Source organism: Anomaloglossus baeobatrachus, chromosome 5 (genome assembly GCF_048569485.1).
Source record: "Anomaloglossus baeobatrachus isolate aAnoBae1 chromosome 5, aAnoBae1.hap1, whole genome shotgun sequence".
Classification (NCBI taxonomy): Eukaryota; Metazoa; Chordata; class Amphibia; order Anura; family Aromobatidae; genus Anomaloglossus; species Anomaloglossus baeobatrachus.
Window position 1 is genome coordinate 69,267,149 of NC_134357.1, and position 20,375 is coordinate 69,287,523.

The window sequence follows — 20,375 nt, forward strand, 5'->3', positions numbered from 1 at the left end:
CCCACTGTCTGGGTCTCCCAATTAGGAGCGAAAAAGAAAATATGTTAATGTGACGTAATTTATCTCTGAGATAAACTATGCTAAATAAAAATATTTTAATATTTTAATTGATAAAAAATAAAAAAAATAATTTTTAGAAGTGGATATATCCCTTCTAATTTCTTCTTTATCCCTTCTAATTTTACTGCTGAAGCGGGATCCACAATGAAACTTCATAATGATTTGTAGTCGATGTGGTGAGTTCATACACTCTTTCTGTGTTTATCTCATCTCTAGTGGTAACCAACAAGAGTCAGAATACAACTCAAGACTGTAATACAGAGAGTAACTTAAGAACAGTGCAAAGTATGTATCACACATTAATTGCAAAGTTACTCATTATTTTTTTATGTTATAGCTATTTATTAGATGGAAGTGGCTGATTATGTCAACAATTAATTTCAGATAATCCACTAAACACAAATGGCTCAATTAATCAAATCTAAAAGTCCAAAAATTTGAGCTCAATTCTGCATTGTGACAAAATTTTTATGCTTTTGACTAAAGATAAGTGAACCCTAGACTCGAGGCTTGGGGTTTGGGCTCAGAAAATGACATGAAAATCACCAAGAGGAGTATAGCGCTGTGCTTGTGTGGGAGTGCTGCTCAGCATTGTGCGCACTGTGATTGGTGTTTGATCAGCTCAAATTTGGCTTACATTCAGCATTCTAAGATGCATTGTTCATGGAAAATAAAAAAAATCAAAATCAAAATCAAAACACCTCCCACCCACCTTCGGAAATGTTTTGCTATAGGCCAAAAGCAAAACATTTTAGGAGGTGGGTGGGCTGTGTGTTTTTTTCTTATTCTCCATGAACAATAAATCTGAGAACACTGAATGTAAGCCAAATTTGAGCTTATCAAACACAAGCACAGCTCTATAGTCACTTTGGTGTTTTTCCACATCTTATCTGAGATGGAGCTCCAAGCCTCAAGCCTATGGTTCACTCATCTCTACTTTTGATGTTGTCCACCTGCTTTTTCAGCTGTGGAAAAATGTGGGTAACTAGTGTGGGACTGGATGGGACAGGGAAAGGCAGAGTGGTAGGCCACAGCTGGTCTAATCCATGAAAAGCTGAGGCATTCCAAACACCAAAAATCTCACTACAGTCATTGACTGGAATGAGATTTGAGGCATAGCAGATGGAGACCCATACTGCTCATCAGATGCTCCAGATTTGTGAAGAGGTGTGCACCTCTTTATGAAACAGGAGCATCTGACTCCACTATGCCCCCTCAACAAGACCGGAATATTTTCCCTTAGAGGTGGCAATACATTACTTAGTTGAAATCTAGTTTTGTTTTATAAGTTTCAGAAATGCATTTTTCACATCTTTGTTCCGGAGGCTGTATAAGACTGGGTTTAGCATTGGAATAAGGACTATATTTAGAAGTGAAACTGTTTTAGAATCATTGATAGATTGACTTGTTGAAGGCAAAAAATACACACAAGTCAGAGTCACATAGAGCATAGATACAACTGTTAGGTGGGATGAGCAGGTGGAGAAAGCTTTAAGTCTTCCTTTTGCTGTTTGGATCTTCAGAATGACGGAAATGATAGAGACATACGTATATAATGTAAATAAGAAGGCTGGTAATGCCAAGATGAGACCCTCGATAAAAATAACAATTCCTAATTTAGTGATGCTTCCACAAGAGAGTTTCAGTAATGGAACAGAATCACAAAATAGGTGGTTAATCTTACGTGACTTGCAGAATGGTAACTTGGTCACTAATCGCATGATGGGGGCTGGATCTACGAAACTGATCAGCCAGGTGACAACAGCTAGAATTACACAGAACTTTTTATTCAAAATAATATTATAGTGGAGAGGATTACAGATGGCCACATAGCGATCGTAGGACATGACTGTCAGTAAAAGATACTCCAAGCTTTGGAATGCAATGTAAAGATAAAGCTGGCCCATGCATTCATGGAAGGATATTGATCTCATATTCAGAAATGTCAGCAAGAATTTTGGATGAATGAGAGTGGTCAGGCAAATGTCTAAGAACGACAGGTTACAAAGAAAGAAATACATAGGAGAATGAAGCTGAGAATTAAGACAGACAAGAATAATGAGAATTATGTTCTCCAATATGCACAGGAAATAAGCAGTCAGAAATGCAAAAAAGAGTAAAAACTGGGAATTTGGGAATTCGAAAAAGCCCATCAGGGTAAATCCTTCTGATGAATTTTCGTAGACCATCTTTCCTCGATACAAAAAAAACACATTGTGTAAATTAAAGATGCTGCAACTAAGTTGTATCTGTGAGATGATCTAGTAGTTAAGTTTATCGGATTTCAGAGAGCATTGAATGTGAGTAAAAGAGAAAATACCAGAGACCCTAAAACCAACCTAATTGAAACCCAATGAATATCAATGGGGTCCATAAAGCACCACTGGGAATATACAGTAGATCTTGGTCATGACTTGTTATAAATGACCACTTAATAGATTTAAGAAGAAAGCTTAAACGATAAGCCAAATTGGTGGAAACATGTATGTAGTAGACCATACTGTTGGCACTGCCACCACCATCCATCAGCTGGAGTTACAATTACAAGCATTAAGTGGTTTGGTTGTTTTTGTTTGTTTTTTTTACAGTGAAAGGTGTCAGCTCTTAAAATAAGTCCAACAATGTTTTCCAGGAAAAAAAAAATATGCGACACTCACCAAGAAGCAGTAAAATCCATGAAGATATTTATTTATTCCATGGATCAAAAAGTCCAGAGACAAAAAGCAATAATGAAAAGCAGGTTGCTCTTTTATATATATGTTCATGGATTTTATTATTATGCGGTGTGTGCTGTGTATTTATTCTTTTTGGAATAACCAATATTGGAAAACCCTCTTAAGGTGGAGTAACAAATCTAACCAACAGATGTAATATTTTCCAATTTGCCCCATATTCTGCAAAATGTGCAGAAAGTGGTAACTTACGACTAAAGCATCATTAAGATTTGGTTTTGGCTTGATTTTCACAGATGGCACTCGTACCCATAATAGTGAATGGGGTCATTTACATGTCCGAGATATTCCTTTGACCAAGTGGTCCAAAGAGTATTGCAGTGAGATGTATGATTTTGATCTAACCATTGGATAATGTCAGCAATGCATGTCTATGGGTTCTTGAAAAAGATTGGGCAGCACTTAGATGCCACTCGAGTGTGGTCTAATTTTCATAAACTTTTGGATTGGAAAATAATGAAGAAACGTTTAGGGTTTTTTTCACGTAGAAGAAAGACTAAAGAAATTTGGACCAAAGTCTAATAAAATACAGGTGATACTTTGATCGAAATCACTCATGAAACTTGGCCAGTTTTTTCTTCCCTATATGAAAGAATGGTATGAATAAAGCCTTAACTGGTCATGTTAATAGGCTTGTGCTTTGTTAATTCTCAGCATCATGATATACATGTTACGTGCTAGGTAAAAAAAAGAATGATTCTCTATATCAAGGAGTTTTGGAGGTATGGCTACTTGGAAAATCAAATTTGAGGTAGTTTTTATTTGTTATCTTGTCAGGTTTTTAATAGGACACTGTTGTTTAACCCCTTCAGCCCCGGGGCACTTTCCGTTTTTGCGTTTTTGTTTTTTGCTCCCCTTCTTCCGAGAGCCGTAACTTTTTTATTTTTCCGTCAATCTTGCCATATGAGGGCTTGTTTTTTGAGGGACAAGTTGTAATTTTAAATGAAGCCATAATTTTTACCATATGGTGTACTGGAAAACAGCAAAAAAATTCCAAATGCGGAAAAATTGCAAAAAAAGTGTGATGGCACAATGGTTTTTGGGATGTTTTATTCACGGTGTTCACTATATGGTAAAACTGATGTGTGGGTATGATGCCTGAGTTTGGTGCGAGTTTGTAGACACCAAATATATATAGGTTTACTTGTATCTAAGGGGTTAAAAAAAATTCACAAGTTTGTCCAATAAAAGTGGCGCACGTTTTGCGCCATTTTCCAAAACACGTAGCGTTCTTATTTTTTGGGATCTATGGCTCAGTGACAGCTTATTTTTTGTGTCTCGAGCTGACGTTTCTAATGGTACTATTTTTGCGCTGATGCTACGTTTTGATCGCCTGTTATTGCATTTTGCGTAAAACTTGTGGCGACCAAAAAACGTAATTTTGGCGTTTGGAATTTTTTTGCCACTACGCCATTTACCAATCAGATTAATTGATTTTATATTTTGATAGATCTGGCATTTCTGAATGCGGCGATACCAAATATGTGTATATTTATTTATTTTTTAACCCTTTAATTTTCAATGGGGGGAAAGTGGGGTGATTTGAACATTTAGGTTTTTTGTTTTTTTTTAATTTTTTTAAACTTTTTTTTACTTTTTTTTTTATTTTACTAGTCCCCCTAGGGGGCTATAGTGATCAGCAATCCGACCGCTATTATCTATCTGCTGATCACAGCTATACAGCTGTAAACAGCAGATACAGTCACTTTCTTTTTCCCTCTGTTCCGTGCCGAGGGAAAACGAAAGTGAAACATCATAGCTGCAGGCGTCATCACATGACCCTGTGCTACGATGGCAACCACCGATAGTCACGTGATCACGCACGTGACTTCCGGTGGGTGCGGCGGTAAGTAAAAAACATGGCCGCGCGCATTTAGATCTTGCTGACAGACTTTGGCAGCAAGGTTTAAGGGGTTAATGGCCGCGGGTGGAAGCGATTCCACCCGCGGCTAGGAGGCACACATGTCATCTGTTTAAAACAGCTGATATGTGTGCCGACCGCCGCCGCCTGCCCGCGGCAGGGGGCGGGGCTTAACGGGACACGCTCCATGACGGATATATCCGTCCATGGTAGTGAAGGGGTTAAGAGCATAATATATGATTATCTCACAGATACAACTTAGATACTAATATAAGTATATGGAAGTATCTCTGACAATTTTACACAATGGGTTTTAAAAATGTTTAAAAAAAATACATACAGTTGTGCTTGAAAGTTTACATACCCCGGCAGATCATTATGATTTAAACAGAGAAAACACAGTAGTTTGACAATAAATGGCTTCACCCAGCCACTAACCATGAGTGGAAAAAAAATGTTGTGTTATCATTCATATTCTCTAAAAAAAAAAGGCTAAGAAAGAAAAAAATCTGCCGCAGTATGTATACTTTGAGGACAACTGTATATCATTATTTGACCAATGTTCCTTTCACTACTTTCTTATGGAGGATGCAATTGAAAATCCTGTTAGTTATGGATGTATGCAGTGTGCTGGCTGCGTTATACAGTCGGCATCCTCCTGTAATAGCAGCAACCAGAGTAAGATCCAATCTCTGCTGTACCATTTAAATTTTACTGACAGTCTTTGACAGTGGCATTTAAATTGACTTGTTACTAGAGCACTACCATAGCTATTTCCTCCCTCCATGTGATTTAAGGGCACTAATGGATTATGATTAGGGATGATCGAATACCTCAAATATTCGGCTTCGTGAATATTTTCCGAATAGGCCGCCGCTATTCGACTATTCACGAATATTCGATGCGCAATGTAAGTCTATGAGAAACCCGAATAACAACTATTCGGAACTATTCGTGCTTCCCATAGACTTATACTGAGCATCGAATATTTGCATATCGGAAACCTATTCGGAAAATATTCGCGAAGCCGAATATTTGAGGTATTCGATCATCCCTAGTTATGATACCTGCCTGGAGGCTTGTTGAAGCCCAACCATCAAAATAATTTTTTTTTTATTATTACTAATATAAGGTTCAAAATTTTCGCCACCACTTAAATAAACTAAAACTATACAAGCTTCTAAAATTCATACTCATACGGGCTGGATAAATACGTTAACAGGTCATTTTTACTGCACAAGGAACTATAAAAATTAGAAATTAAAAACATTAGAAGAGTAGTTTTTTTCACTATTTCACTGCACTTTGAATTTTTTTTCCTATGGTAAAATGAATGGTGTCAATCAAAAAATACAACTTGTCCTACAAAAAACAAGCTGTCATATTGCTATTTTTATGGGGGAAAAATGTATGACTCTTTAAAGACAGGGAGGAATAAACAAAAGTGCAATAATGAAAATTGGCCATGGAGGGAAGGGGTTAAATAGATATATAATACAGCATTAAGACATTATTTACAAAAAGGAAAATAACTTCTTTTTTGCAAGAAGCCAACTTACCAGGAGTTCCTGGGAAAATTAGAAGGTCAGTGAGTCTGGACACGTAATGTGTCTGAAACTGAATTACAATAGGCAAGCGAGCTGTTTTATGAATCCTTTACGTGGCCCATTGGGAAAACTAGAAACCATTACAAAATATTTCCCCCTTTAGTCTTTCTCCCATGTGTTCTGGGCACAGAATTCCTACCAGAATTGATTCACAATTGTAATAATCATCATTGGGTAATTATAACTAACCACTGCTCTAATTTACAAAAGAAGCCATTAAAATAGCTTGTGTGGTTAAATATTACAAAACAACAAAGCTAAATGATATGAATTTATCCCATATAAGAAGCTTTTCACCCAGTCAAATCATATTTCTTGCTTTGCACTGATGAAGGGCAAACAAAATAAATGTCTTGGCTTTTAGGATTGCCACTTCCAATAGGTGACATTACCATTCCTATCTGTGACAAAGTACTACTAAGTGTCACCAGAAGCAACTAGTGATGGGGAAGTCAAATAAACCGAAGGTTAGGAGCCAGAAGGTCACGTATCGAACAAGGATGAAGAAAAGCTGAGGTCAGGTCAGAAGCCAGGAAGTCACGTAATGTACACTGTGGGAAAGCTGAGCCAAGGTCAGGGTACAAACTGGAGGTCAGAAGCAAGGAAGTCTCATAAGGTAAACTGGGGAAAAGCGGAGCCGAGGTCAGGGTACAAGCCAGAGGTCAGGAGCTTGGAAACAACATCAGAGTCAGGGACATGGGAGGAAAGGAATAACAACCGGTTAACAGGGTAGGAGGACAAAATCAAAACACAAACGGGAGCCAAAGCACTTACTGCAGGCAGGAACTACGACTAGCAGCGTTGTTCCAGGTGAGGTTGCTTCCTAATGAAGCAGGACAATCATCTGGAACAAGGCACCTGAAGAGAGGCCCCTCCCAACACCAGTGCAGGAACTAAGGATGGGAAACACCCGTCCACCGGTGCCAAATACAAAACAGAACACCAGCTGTTTTGGAGAGCAGAGCAGCACGGATCAGAACCATGACACTATCCTTTTCTTTTATGTATAGGCTATTTGCATATAATATTGCCCGGAGGAGCATTGCATGGCCAGTAAATGCCCTATTAGACAGAAACCTTTTTTAACGCTAGCGATTGAAGAGAGAATATTTATCATGTCATTATCATACATACAAGCTCATTATTACTAAAGGAAATGTTAACTCTAAAGATCATTGTTGCGGTTGGTGTAAAATCCCTAGTTGTTCATAAAAACATGTTTACAAGGTGGTAGTGACTTATTACGTGGGGAAATTTTATTCCGACAAGCAATTATTTTTAAGAAAGTTGAAAGATCGGGTTTTGCAAGAGTCAAAAGATATTGCTAGTAGCTATTACAAACTGCAAATATTGCTCTGTTTTGAACAATATTGTGATTCTCGATACAATTTTTGCCCTTTCCAAAAAAGCCTTAAGTCACGCAGTTATTTCAGATCTCTTGGTTTACACTGATAGGAGCTAAAAACTCCAAAATACGTCTGCAAATGAAGTTTCTAACTTGGTCTCTTACCCTTAATTATGGGGCAAGGCCCTTTAAAGCAACGATATTGACTTTTAGGATAGCTACTACTAATAGGTGGCACTAGAGTTCCTGTCCTCTTCCTTCTAAAGAGACAATTTGCAGATCAAATTTCCCAGAGAAGCATTGCATGGTCCATAGGTCTCCTTATGTTAGCTTGGCACTCTCCACAAGGAGAAACATTCCCCATTAGACCTCTAGTAGTCAGAGGCCTTCCACTCAGCCAAATCAAATCTCCAGCTTTGCACTGATAAGGGGCAAAAAAATATGAAACACTGCAAATACAGTTACTTGTTTGACTTCTTAACAAAAGTCATGTGGCAAGGCCCTTTAAAGGCTCAATATAAACTTCCTCCATAAAGATGCTATTTGCATGTTTGCAATTCCGATACATTGTATATGAAGAATTTTGTATTGGTGATTTGGAAGTGGGGGGTTCTCACGAATATTGTACACCTGATTAAGACCATTCTATTGTTCACTTTAACCATAGTATTGAAGTAAACAATATGCTTCCAAAAGATATACATAAAACTTAACATAACATAACACTGAAGACCTATAGTAACAAATGAGGGACTGATTTTGTTTTCTGCTTGATTACATATAGGGGTAAAAAAAAAAAAAAATCTTATAGTCACCTCTCCTTACCCTCCTTATACCTGGTCTGTTGACTTTGACTCTTCTATCTTCTATTTCCTTTTTCCTATTTTCTATACGACTGGGCTTTTCTCTAACTAGGCCCCATATAACTGCACATGAAATATCACATATCAATGACATGCATCACACCACAACATGACAACATGAGGCCTTGCAAATATAAAAAAAAATGATAGAAAAAGAGGATAGAAGAGTTGATAGGGGGACCAGATGTGCTGGAATAGGAGAATAGAGGGCTGAGGACAGGTAAGTATAAGATTTTTTTTATTTTTTTTTTAACCTCCTCCTGGATGATTCAAATGTCACTGATTGTATCCAATTCAAAACTAAACCTCTCCCCTTACTTTAACAATTCTATATTTCAGAAGATTCACTCAACTCTAAAAAGAACATACTGTTCTAAAAATAAAAATGAAAAACCATGTTGAAATTATAATACAGTTATAAAGGTATTTCCATGTTAGACATTTACTGTATTTTCCATATTATAAAACACACTTTTTTCACCAAAAACTGGGGGTAAAATGGGGGTGTGTCTTTTAATCCGAGTATGGTTTACCAGAGTAGCGGTGGTGGAGTAAAGTTACAGGAGGCAGGGTCAGCGATACTGAGGGCTTGACGGAGGGGGTTTAACTGCAGTGAAGCAGCTCAGAAGGGTCACAGGACAGCATTGATCTGACAGCGGGTTGCGGGCTCCATTGAATCGTCCATGGTTGATGCGATGAACTTCAAGAAAATGGTCACAGAGGCAGCGCATGCGCACATTGACACAATGGACTTCAAGAAAATGGCTGTAATGTCCTATCTGTGGACGTGTTGCATCCACGGCCATTTTCTTGAAGTTAATCTCGTCAACCTCGGGCGATTTAATGGAGCCCACAGTTCACTGGCAGATCATTGGCACCTGCCGCTACCACACTCCCTGGCCCACAGTATTGCCGACCCTCCATCCATTGACTCTTCTGAGACACTACACCCCCTCCTCTGTGCTGGCAGCATCGCCGACCTTGCCTCCAATGACCCTCCTGAGCCGCTCCACCACTGCCCCTTCGCAATAGTGAGATATTATAAGACACACTAGGATTATAAGACGAGCCCTCATTTTATCATTAAAAGGGTTTTTTTTCCTGTTTTCCTCCTTTAAATTTGGGGTGCGTCTTATAATCTAGTGTGTCTTATGAAACAAAAAATACGACATTTAGATGGTTTTGTTCCTTTCTTGAACAGCAATTCATAAAGCTTAAAACTTTAATGTGTTTTTTTCTGTGCTGTAATGATTGGATTTCCTTTCATACAGTGCTACACGCTTTGACAGCTGGAAAACAGTGTGAATGTGTTGAATTATTTATCAATCTCAAAACTCAGTATATTGTGGTGTTATGTAAAAATTGTAAGATGCAGAGTACAGATTTTAGTGAAAAATATATTACCCCATTGCACTTGCATCCATGTAATGCGCAAGTGAAGTGTGTGTTATAACTAGAGATGAGCGAACCGGTCGCGGTTCGGCTCGAGGTTGGCTCGCTGAACGGGGGTCCCGTTCGAGTTCGGTTCGTCGAACGTTCGACGAACCGAACTTGAACCTATAGGCTATAATGGGAGGCAATCACAAACACATAAAAATGCATGATAAATGTACACAAACAGTTAATAAACATTGCCATAACACTTACCGGTCCCCGCGATCCCTTCTGCACTCTGTCTCCTGCCGCTATTCCATCCGATGATCGCTGAATCCTCCCGTGACCGGCACTGCCAGCAGAGATGCAGGACCTATCGTGACGTCAAAATAGCCATGTGACCAGTCACGTGGCTATTATCTCATTGGCTACAGACTGGTCACATGACTATGACGCGTCATGTAGGACCTGCGAGTGCATCTCTCCGGTACACGGTGCACATATGTGTATCGCCGTGTACCGGCGACATGCTCTAGCACACGGTCGACTCCCCGTTCCGTTAGGGACCGGCTGACACAGCCGGTCATTAACGGAGATCACCGTTGCCATAGCAACGCAGTTAGCGGTGACGTCACTGCTAACCGCAGCTCCGAGAGCACCGTTGCTATGGTAACGCGTCTGTCAGCGTTACCGCTATTACCGCTGACAGCCAGTACTGATCACTCACGGAGTGAAGGTTGCACGCTGCTTCCCGATTGTAGTGAGGATTGTACTGAGGATGAGGTTCCCCAGCCCCAAGTGATGGGCTGGTGAACCTCATCCTCACTACAATCGTCACTACTACTACACTAGAAAGAAAGAAGACAGAAGAGCAGGATCGTGGAGGGCTGACAGGGGGTAATAAAGATGGAGTCTCTAATGTGTCTGTGTATTTATTTCTATTAAAGTATTTTTTCTCTGTGTGGTGTCTTTTTTTTAACCCTTTATTGGAGATTCTTAATGGCCGGGTCAAACGTGCCTGACATTAAGAATCTCTGGCTTAATACTGGCTAGTAAAACAAAGCCAGTATTAACTCATGATTACCCAACAAGCCACCCGGCTCCAGGGCTATTGGAAGAGTTGGATACAGCGCCAGATGATGGCGCTTCTATGAGAGCGCCATTTTCTGGGACGGCTGCGGACTGAAATTTGCAGCAGAGGCGCCCAGAAACCTCGGGCTAACCTGTGCTGCGGATTCCAATCCCCAGCTGCCTAGTTGTACCCGGCTGGACACAAAAATGGGGCGAAGCCCACGTCATTTGTTTTTTAATTATTTCATGAAATAAGTGAAATAATTAAAAAAAGGGCTTCCCTATATTTTTGGTTCCCAGCCGGGTACAAATAGGCAACTGGGTGTTGGAGGCAGCCCGTGGCTGCATGCTGTACCTGGCTAGCATACAAAAATATGGCGAAGCCCACGTCATTTTTTTTGGTGGGCAAAAAACTTCTGCATACAGTCCTGGATGGAGTATGCTGAGCCTTGTAATTCTGCAGCTGCTGTCTGCTCTTCTCCATACAGACACACAGCAGCTGCAGAACTACAAGGCTCAGCATACTCCATCCAGGACTGTATGCAGAAGTTTTTTGCTGAAAAAATTATGTGGGCTTCGCCATATTTTTGTATGCTAGCCAGGTACAGCAGGCAGGTACGGCTGCCCCAACCCCCAGTTGCCTATTTGTACCCGGCTGGGAACCAAAAATAAAGGGAAGCCCTTTTTTTATTATTTCATGAATTTCATGAAATAATTAGAAAACAAATGACGTAGGCTTCCCTCCATTTTTGTGTCCAGCCAGGTACATCTAGGCAGCTGGGGATTATAATCCGCAGCACAGGTTGGCCTGAGCTTTCTGGGCCCCACTGCTGCGAATTGCAGTCTGCAGCCGCCTCAGAAAATGGCACTTTCAGAGAAGCGCCATCTTCTGGCGCTGTATCCAACTCTTCCAGCACCTGCCTGCTATACCTGGCTAGCATACAAAAATATGGCGACGCTCACGTCCTTTTTTTGTAGTTTTTTGGCAAAAAAAATAAAAAATGCTTCCCTGGATTTTCCATTGCCAGTGAAGGTAACACCAAGCAGTGGGGGTTAGCAGCCAGTAGCTGCTTGGATTACCCTTAGCTAGCAATACAAAAAATGCAGCGGGAGCCCATATATATTTTTTTTAATTATTTATTTAAATAACTAAAAACAAAATGGGCTTCCCTGTATTTTGATTGCTGGACATCACAGTGCTGTAAAAATAAATCTTTAAAAAAAATGACATAGCGCTCCGCGGTATTTTTGATTTTCAGCGCAGATAAAGCAGACAGCTATGGGTTGCCACCCCCATCTGCCTGTCGTTACCTTGGTTGGCAATCAAAATACAGGGAAGCCCATTAATTTTTTCTATTTAAAAAATAGTTAAAAAAAAAATGACGTTGGGTCCCCCCATTTTTGATAGCCAGCTAGGGTAAAGCAGACGGCTGTAGCCTGAAAACCACAGCTGGCAGCTTTATCGTGGTTGGGGATCCAATGTGGAGGTCCCCTCAGGCTCTTTTTTATAATTATTTTATAAATATTAATAATTACACAATAAAAGTAGGGTCCCCCTCAAATTGGATCACCAGCCAAGGTAAAGCAGACAGCTGTGGTCTGGTATTCTCAGGGCAGGAAGGTCCATAGTTATTGGGCCTTCACAGCCTAAAAATAGCAGGCCGCAGGCACCCCAGACGTGGCACATCCACTAGATGCGCCAATCCTGGCGCTTCACCCCAGCTCATCCCGTGCCCTGGTGCAGTGGCAAACGGGGTAATAAATCGGGTTGATACTAGCTGTAAAGTCACCTGAGATCAAGCCCAGCAGTTTGTGATGTCATGGCGTCTATTAGATACTCAACATCATAAACTGTCAGTACTAACAAAAACAAAAAATCGACAAAAGAAATTTATTTGAAAAAACAGTCCCCAAAACATTTCCTCTTTCACCAATTTATTGTAAGAAAAAAAATAAAGGGGTCCCACGACGACTCTGGACCGTCTAGAATATGGGGGGGAGACACTCAGGGAACGTATCCCCCATTTTCTAGGAGTGCGGACCCTTCATGTGAGGAGTGTGGGTGCAATGAATCTGCACTCACTCTCCCCGGGTCCACAGCAGCAGAGTCCATGTTGTAATGGTTGCTACCAAAGCTGCAATGCCCTGCTCATGAGGTAAGGGCATGCCTAATCAGGAGAACTACTGTAGAGGAAGCTCTGCTCACTGGTATATAGGTGCTCAGAGGTAATAATAGATAAAATTAGTGAGTAACCTCGGCACTCTAAATCTCCCAGACTAAGTCAGTTAGTCACAACGGATAGTAATGCAAAATCACTCTTTATTGGTCCGTATTAAGAAACATTTTTTTTTCTTAAGCATATATGTTTTTGTCCAAAACAAGTTACAAATGACGTTTCCGCCTGAGCCTTCGTCAGATTGGACTTATCTGCATGTAATCATGAAAAATTACAATAATCAGTATCACATAAGACTGAGAGAACAATAACATAAACTCGAACAATGTAGAGGTACAATTGGGATGCAGCAAAAAAATTGCAACACAGCAAGAAATGAAACACATGATACAAATGTCATAATACAGTACAAGGACAATATAGTAATGACAAATATGGGGTCAGAGTAGGCTTAGACAGCTCTGGTACGAAAGAGATGTCAATCATAAAGTAACATGTGCAGTAGGTGTAGAGCTACACTATGCATGGCAGAGCTAATGGGTAGACCGACCATAGAAAAAGAACGGTGAAAAAGTGGAGAAAAAATGTAGAAAAAGTGGAGAAAAAGTGGAGAAAAAAATGGAGAAAAAGTGGAGAAAAAGTAGAGAAAAAAATGGAGAAAAATTGGAGAAAAAGTGGAGAAAAAAATGGAGAAAAAGTGGAGAAAAAGTGGAGAAAAAAATGGAGAAAAAGTGGAGAAAAAATGGAGGAAAAGTAAAGAAAAAGTGGAGAAAAAGTGGAGAAAAAGTGGAGAAAAAAATGGAAAAAAAGTGGAGAAAAAGTGGAGAAAAAGTGGAGAAAAAGTGGAGAAAAAATGGAGAAAAAGTGGAGAAAAAGTGGAGAAAAAGTGGAGAAAAAATGGAGAAAAAGTGGAGAAAAAGTGGAGAAAAAGTGGAGAAAAAAATGGAGAAAAAGTGGAGAAAAAGTGGAGAAGAAGTGGAGAAAAAGTGGAGAAAAAATGGAGAAAAAGTGGAGAAAAAGTGGAGAAAAGTGGAGAAAAAGTGGAGAGAAAGTGGAGAAAAAAATGGAGAAAAAGTGGAGAAAAAGTGGAGAAAAAATGGATAAAAAGTGGAGAAAAAACGGAGAAAAAATGGAGAAAAAGTGGAGAAAAAGTGGAGAAAAAGTGGAGAAAAAGTGGAGAAAAAATGGAGAAAAAATGGAGAAAAAGTGGAGAAAAAGTGGAGAGAAAGTGGAGAAAAAAATGGAGAAAAAGTGGAGAAAAAGTGGAGAAAAAATGGATAAAAAGTGGATGAAAAAGTGGAGAAAAAGTGGAGAAAAAAATGGAGAAAAAGTGGAGAAAAAAATGGAGAAAAAGTGGAGAAAAAGTGGAGAAAAAGTGGAGAAAAAGTGGAGAAAAAAATGGAGAAAAAGTGGAGAAAAAATGGAGAAAAATTGGAGAAAAAGTGGAGAAAAAATGGAGAAAAAGTGGAGAAAAAGTGGAGAAAAAGTGGAGAAAAAGTGGAGAAAAAAAATGGAGAAAAAGTGGAGAAAAAGTGGAGAAAAAGTGGAGAAAAAATGGAGAAAAAGTGGAGAAAAAGTGGAGCACCCTTTGGTGCCTTTCATGTGGCACTAAGGGGTGCTTAGCTTTGTATTTAGCCAAAAAAATGAAAAAAAAAATGACGTAGGGTTCCCCCTAGTTTTGTAGCCAGCTAGGGTAAAGCAGACGGCTGCAGCCTGCAGACCACAGCTGGCAACCTCACCTTGGCTGGTAATCCAAAACTGAGGGCACCCCACGCTGTTATTTTAAATTAAATAAATAATTAAAAAAAAAAACACATAGGGGTCCCCCAAAATTGGATCACCAGCCAAGGTAAAGCAGACAGCTGGGGCCTGATATTCTCAGACTAGGGAGGTCCATGGTTATTGGACTCTCCCCAGCCTAAAAATAGCAGGCCGCAGGCGCCCCAGAAGTGGCGCATCCATTAGATGCGCCAATCCTGGTGCTTCGCCCCAGCTCATCCCGCGCCCTGGTGCGGTGGCAAACGGGGTAATATATGGGGTTAATACCAGATGTGTAATGTCACCTGGCATCAAGCCCTGGGGTTGGTGAGGTCAGGCGTCTATCAGATACCCGACATCACCAACCCAGTCAGTAATAAAAAAAATAGACGACAAACACATTTTTATTTGAAAAAATACTCCCCAATACATTCCCTCTTTAACCAATTTATTAGAATGAAAAACAAATCCAGGTCTGCTGTAATCCAAGGGGTTGCCATGACGATCCACACTGTCCCAGTCAATGAAGAGCAGGATGTTCCCCATTGGCTGGGAGAGCAGTGCAGTGACCTGAGCTAACATCAATGGGTCAGCCCAGGTCACTGCAGGGGATGACAAGTGCTGCTGTCAGTGAGGTACATTACCTGCGCTGATCTCCAGCACACTGACAGCCCCTGTCACTGAGTTCAATGACCGGCGCCTTCACACCAAGTATCGCGAGAGGCCCGTGACGTCACCGCTAGTCAGTCTCGGGTCGGAAGCGAGAGGTGATGTGACAAGCGGCGGCCATGGAGGACAGTGACAGCGCTGAGGTCGGGATGGCGGGACTTCATCACCGCAGGTAAGCCGAGCGGGACCATGTGTGTGTGTGTGTGTGTGTGTGTGTGTGTGTGTGTATGTATGTATGTGTACATGCCACGGGCAGGAGGGGGCGGAGTGAGCTGAGCGGGGAAGTGTGGGCTTCCTGCACGTAACTAGGATAAACATCGGGTTACTAACCAAAGCGCTTTGCTTGGATACCCGATGTTTATCTTGGTTACCAGCTTCTGGCAGGCTGCCAGCGATGGCTCCTGCACACTGTAGCTGTAAAAAGCCCTGCTTTTTGCTGCTAGAACCGTTCTCGAACGTATCTAGAACTATCGAGCTTTTGCAAAAAGCTCGAGTTCTAGTTAGATCTAGAACAGCCCCCAAAATCACTCGAGCCTAGAACTGGAGAACCACGAACCGCGAACCGCGCTCAACTTTAGTTATAACATCAGGCTTTTAAACAAAGGCAAATTAAAAAAAGTAAAGGAAAAACATACTGTAGATACAGTAATACATATTAAAAAATATATACCAGCAATTCCTTCTCTATACTCCTGTGTGTAAAGAGATTAGTCATGTACCTTTGCTCGTTTATTAGTTGATCGTAAAATTTATTAAAGAATTTAAAAAGGGAGAAAAAGAAGATACTTGTTTTAGAGATGTGGGTTCAAAGCGTTTGAGATTGTCTCTGGCACAGATGTCCAGTCTTGTCATACAGGTATCCCTTAAGACTAAGGGGTACTTTAAATGTTACGACATCGCTAGCATTGGCTAGCGATGTCCAGCGCGATACTACCTGCCCCCGTCGCACATGCGATATCTTGTGATTGCTGCTGTAATGAACATTATCGCTATGGCAGCATCACACGCACATACCTGAACGACGACGTCGCTGTGACTGCCGAACAATCCCTCCTTCAAGGGGGAGGTGCGATGGCGTCACCGCGACATCACTAAGTGGCCGGCCAATAGCAGCAGAGGGGCGGAGATGAGCGGGACGTAACATCCCGCCCACCTTCTCCCTTCCGCATTGACGGTGGATGCAGGTAAGGAGATGTTTGTCGCTCCAGCGGGTTTATACACAACGATGTGTGACGCCGCTGGAGCGACAAACAACATCGTACCTGCAGCTGGAGCGACATTATGAAAATGACCGACGTGACACAGATCAGAGATTTTTGACTGTTTTGCGCTCGTTCATCGTCGCTCTTAGGCTTTATACATTGCAATGTCGCTACCGGCGCCGAATGTGCGTCACAACAACCATGACCCCGACAATATTTTGGTAGCGATGTCGAAACGTGTAAAGTACCCCTTAGTTTGGTGTTCCTTGTACACCTGCATTTGTTTATTCAGGTTCTACCTTGAATCTTATTGATCATGACTTGACTCAATACTGTGGTTATGATTTCTCCTCTCTCATCCTACCCATTCAGATCTCTATTAGTGATAATTTTACTCTTTCTTAAAGGTTGAGAATGTATGAATTTAGGAGGATTACACATGGAATCCATTTCATTTATTGTGATACTTTTTATACTTTAAAAATTGGTGCTTGGTCTGCCATGGTTATTTAAACACATTCCAGTCATCAATTGTGAGACTCAATAAATTAGGTTATGGGGTCACTCCTGCTCTTCTGGGTGTCTTTTGAGATCATTGGCTCCTGTAAATCCTTAAATCCTTGATCCTTAAATGATCGCAAAAGAGGCAAAAATCGTTGGTCTGCGATACGTCGTTCATTTACCAAAAATCGTTGTCTTGTCAGTAGCGAGGTTGTTTGTCGTTCCTGCGGCAGCACAAATCGCTATTTGTGACACCACAGGAACGAGGAACAACCTCGTACCTACGGTCGCACGCAATAAGGAGGGAAGGAGGTGGTCGGGATGTTCGTTCCGCTCATCTCCGCCCCTCGGCTTCTATTGGACGGCTGCCGTGTGATGTCACTGTGACGCCGCACAAACCTCCCCCTTAGAAAGGGGGTGGTTCTCCAGCCAAAGCGACGTCGCCGGGAAGGTAAGTTCGTGTGACGGGTGTAAGCGATGTTGTGCGCCACGGGCAACGATTTGTCCGTGATGCACAACAAATGGGGCGGGTACGCTTGCTAGCAATCTCACTTGAGAGATCGCAGCATGTAAAGCACCCTTTACTGAATCTAAAATTGCTAGGTCTGATATTTTGTCTAGAAGCATTGCCCTAGAATTGTGGAACAAAGAACCAGTCACGGTTCCTATTGAAAACGTGGTACTGAGTACTTTCAGGGCAGATCTCAAACAACACATTCTGAATGCTCAGGATGGTGCGCCAGAAGATGTACCTATATACAAACTCTATGTACCTCTCTCTTTGTGAGTACGTCTGCTTAAAGAAATGGAAGATATTGTTTTAGAGGTGCATTCAGATTTTTCTCCCATGTGTAAGGGCGGCTTTGCACGTTGCAACATCGCACGTGCTATGTCGGTGGGGTCAAATCGAAAGTGATGCACATCCGGCGTCACTTTCGACATTGTAGTGTGTAAATCCTAGATGATACGATTAATGAGTGCAAAAGCGTAGTTTTCATATCATCGGTGTAAGCTCCGACTTTTCGAGAATTACGCTGACATGACAGGTACAATGTAGTTCCTCGTTCCTGCGACAGCACACATCGCTGTGTGTGAAGCCGCAGGAGCGAGGAACATCACCTTACCTGCCACCGGCGGCTATACGGAAGGAAGAAGGTGGTCGGGATGTTTACATCCTGCTCATCTCCGCCCCTCCACTTTGATTGGCTGCCTGCCGTGTGATGTCGCTGTGATGTTGTACGACCCACCCCCTTAGGAAGGAGGCGGGACGCCGGCCACAGCAACGTCGCAGGACGGGTGAGTGCATGTGAAGCTGACGTAGCGATAATGTTCGCTACGCCAGGAATCACAAGATATCGCTGCTGCGACGGGGGCGGGGACTATCGCGTGCGACATCGTAGCATCGGCTTGCGATGTCATAATGTGCAAAGCCCGCCTAAGTCTTTTTCTACATCTTTTTGTTGCCAGAATGCTCATAAGGATGCTAAATACTATGTCCATAACTGCAGAGTATGTGCCAGGGCTAAGACCTCTCTTCTAGTCCAAGCATCTAGTCTAGATAGGTTCCGCTTTGACCTGGTACGCACTTGACAAGTGAACAGGTCAGAACAGGTGCCAACCACAGATGTATTCTTATTGGGCCTCCAGCCTAAAAATAGCAGCCTGCAGCTGTGGTGCCCCTGAGGCTTCAGGAGCCACAGGGTACTGCATCTCCTTTAGGGTGTAGTACTTATCCCGTGTCCAAGGAAGGTCGGCACCAATTACACCAACACATACATACATAAACAGTGTGTTGCCCTCCCCAATGGGGAGCGGGCCAGAGTCGGGTCAGAGAAGAGGCTTATCACAGCGGTTGGGTTTCAACAGAGCGAGAGATGGCGGTACAATCCAAAGAGCATTTATTCCAAGCAAAGCAAATGGTCCATAACATAATCCACAAAGCAGAGGGTAAAATTAGTCCAGTAACACAAATATAGTCCGGTAACCGATAAATGTCCAGGTCTGAGAAATCTCAGCTTCTCCCAGAGGATTAATCCTTCTCCCTTCAAGTTCCCAACAGACTGCCTGAATCTCCCAGGCCCACCTCCTCCTACACCCAGGGAAGGAAGCGTGTCAAGAGGCTATGACCTTGCACTATAGGGGGTGATTACTTAAGAATCTGTACAGCAAGATACACCTCAGCCTATATCCCACCATCACAACCTCTCCCTCCTTCTGAATAAGTGAGTATGCCATGAGATCTACACAGACCTCTGGTCATCTCACTTAAGTCCATGTTGCTCAACTGTGGATAGTCTATGATTCTTCTTGCCGGTACAGTCCATCAGCATTCTGGTGTTGGCTTCCACGCTTGTATTGGATAGAGAAGCTGTAGATAGTCCCTTGTACAGCAATAGTTTTGGAAGGACAAGCTTCCCTTTGTGTCCTCCTGCAGTCAAACTGTGTTTTCTGCATCCACAAATCGGCATTGTAGATCTTCCACATTATTTCCTAGGAGAATATCTGCAGGCAGGCCGCTCATCACCCCAACCACACATTGCTTGACTCCAAAGCCAAAGTCCAGATCTACAGTCGCCTTTGGGACATTTCTCCTTTGTCCTCCAGCCAGTTCAATAACAATCCCTGGTCCATGATGTATTGCCTCTGGCCGAAAAACTCGGGAATCAGCTATTGTCATAAATGCCCCAGAATCACAAAATCCAATGACTCTATGTCCATCCAGCATAATCTCCTGTAAGTGCTTACTTTGATGGTGAGAGGAACTCAATCGACTAGCAGGGCAAATGTTTTGAAAATGCCCAGGCTGCCCACATCGATAACATCTCCTCTGCATCGGACTCCTTCTAATGTGCATTCTGGAGAAGGCAGTAGCAGAACCTGGTGACAAAGGCCGGAGGCCATACACTCCAACAGGGGCATCTATGGTGCAGGGGTCAGTGGTACACTCCGGTGGAGGTGGTGGTAACTCTTCCTCAGGTGGAATGGAATGCACAAAATGTACTGGACGAGATGGAGGTGCGTGGGGCTCCCTCCGAGTCCTTGTGGGACAACTGGATTGCAGGGACCTAGGTTGTCCACACCCATAATATCTCCTCTCTGTGATCCTCCCAGGGGGTGGTCGGAACTGTTGGGGCCCAGGATTGGGAGCCGTGGTT

General features: G+C 42.1%; 1 protein-coding gene across 1 annotated transcript; it reads right to left on the bottom strand.

Moving 5' to 3' along the window:
- Window positions 1-1,331: 1,331 nt before the first annotated feature.
- Window positions 1,332-2,249, bottom strand: LOC142312637 (olfactory receptor 2B6-like). Its single transcript, XM_075351634.1, has one exon. It carries the CDS (start codon window positions 2,247-2,249, stop codon window positions 1,332-1,334), a length of 918 nt encoding a protein of 305 aa, XP_075207749.1.
- Window positions 2,250-20,375: the final 18,126 nt, after the last annotated feature.

Excerpts from the sequence above, each read along its gene's own strand:
- LOC142312637 (XM_075351634.1), bottom strand. The coding sequence starts at position 2,249 with ATGGTCTACGAAAATTCATCAGAAGGATTTACCCTGATGGGCTTTTTC.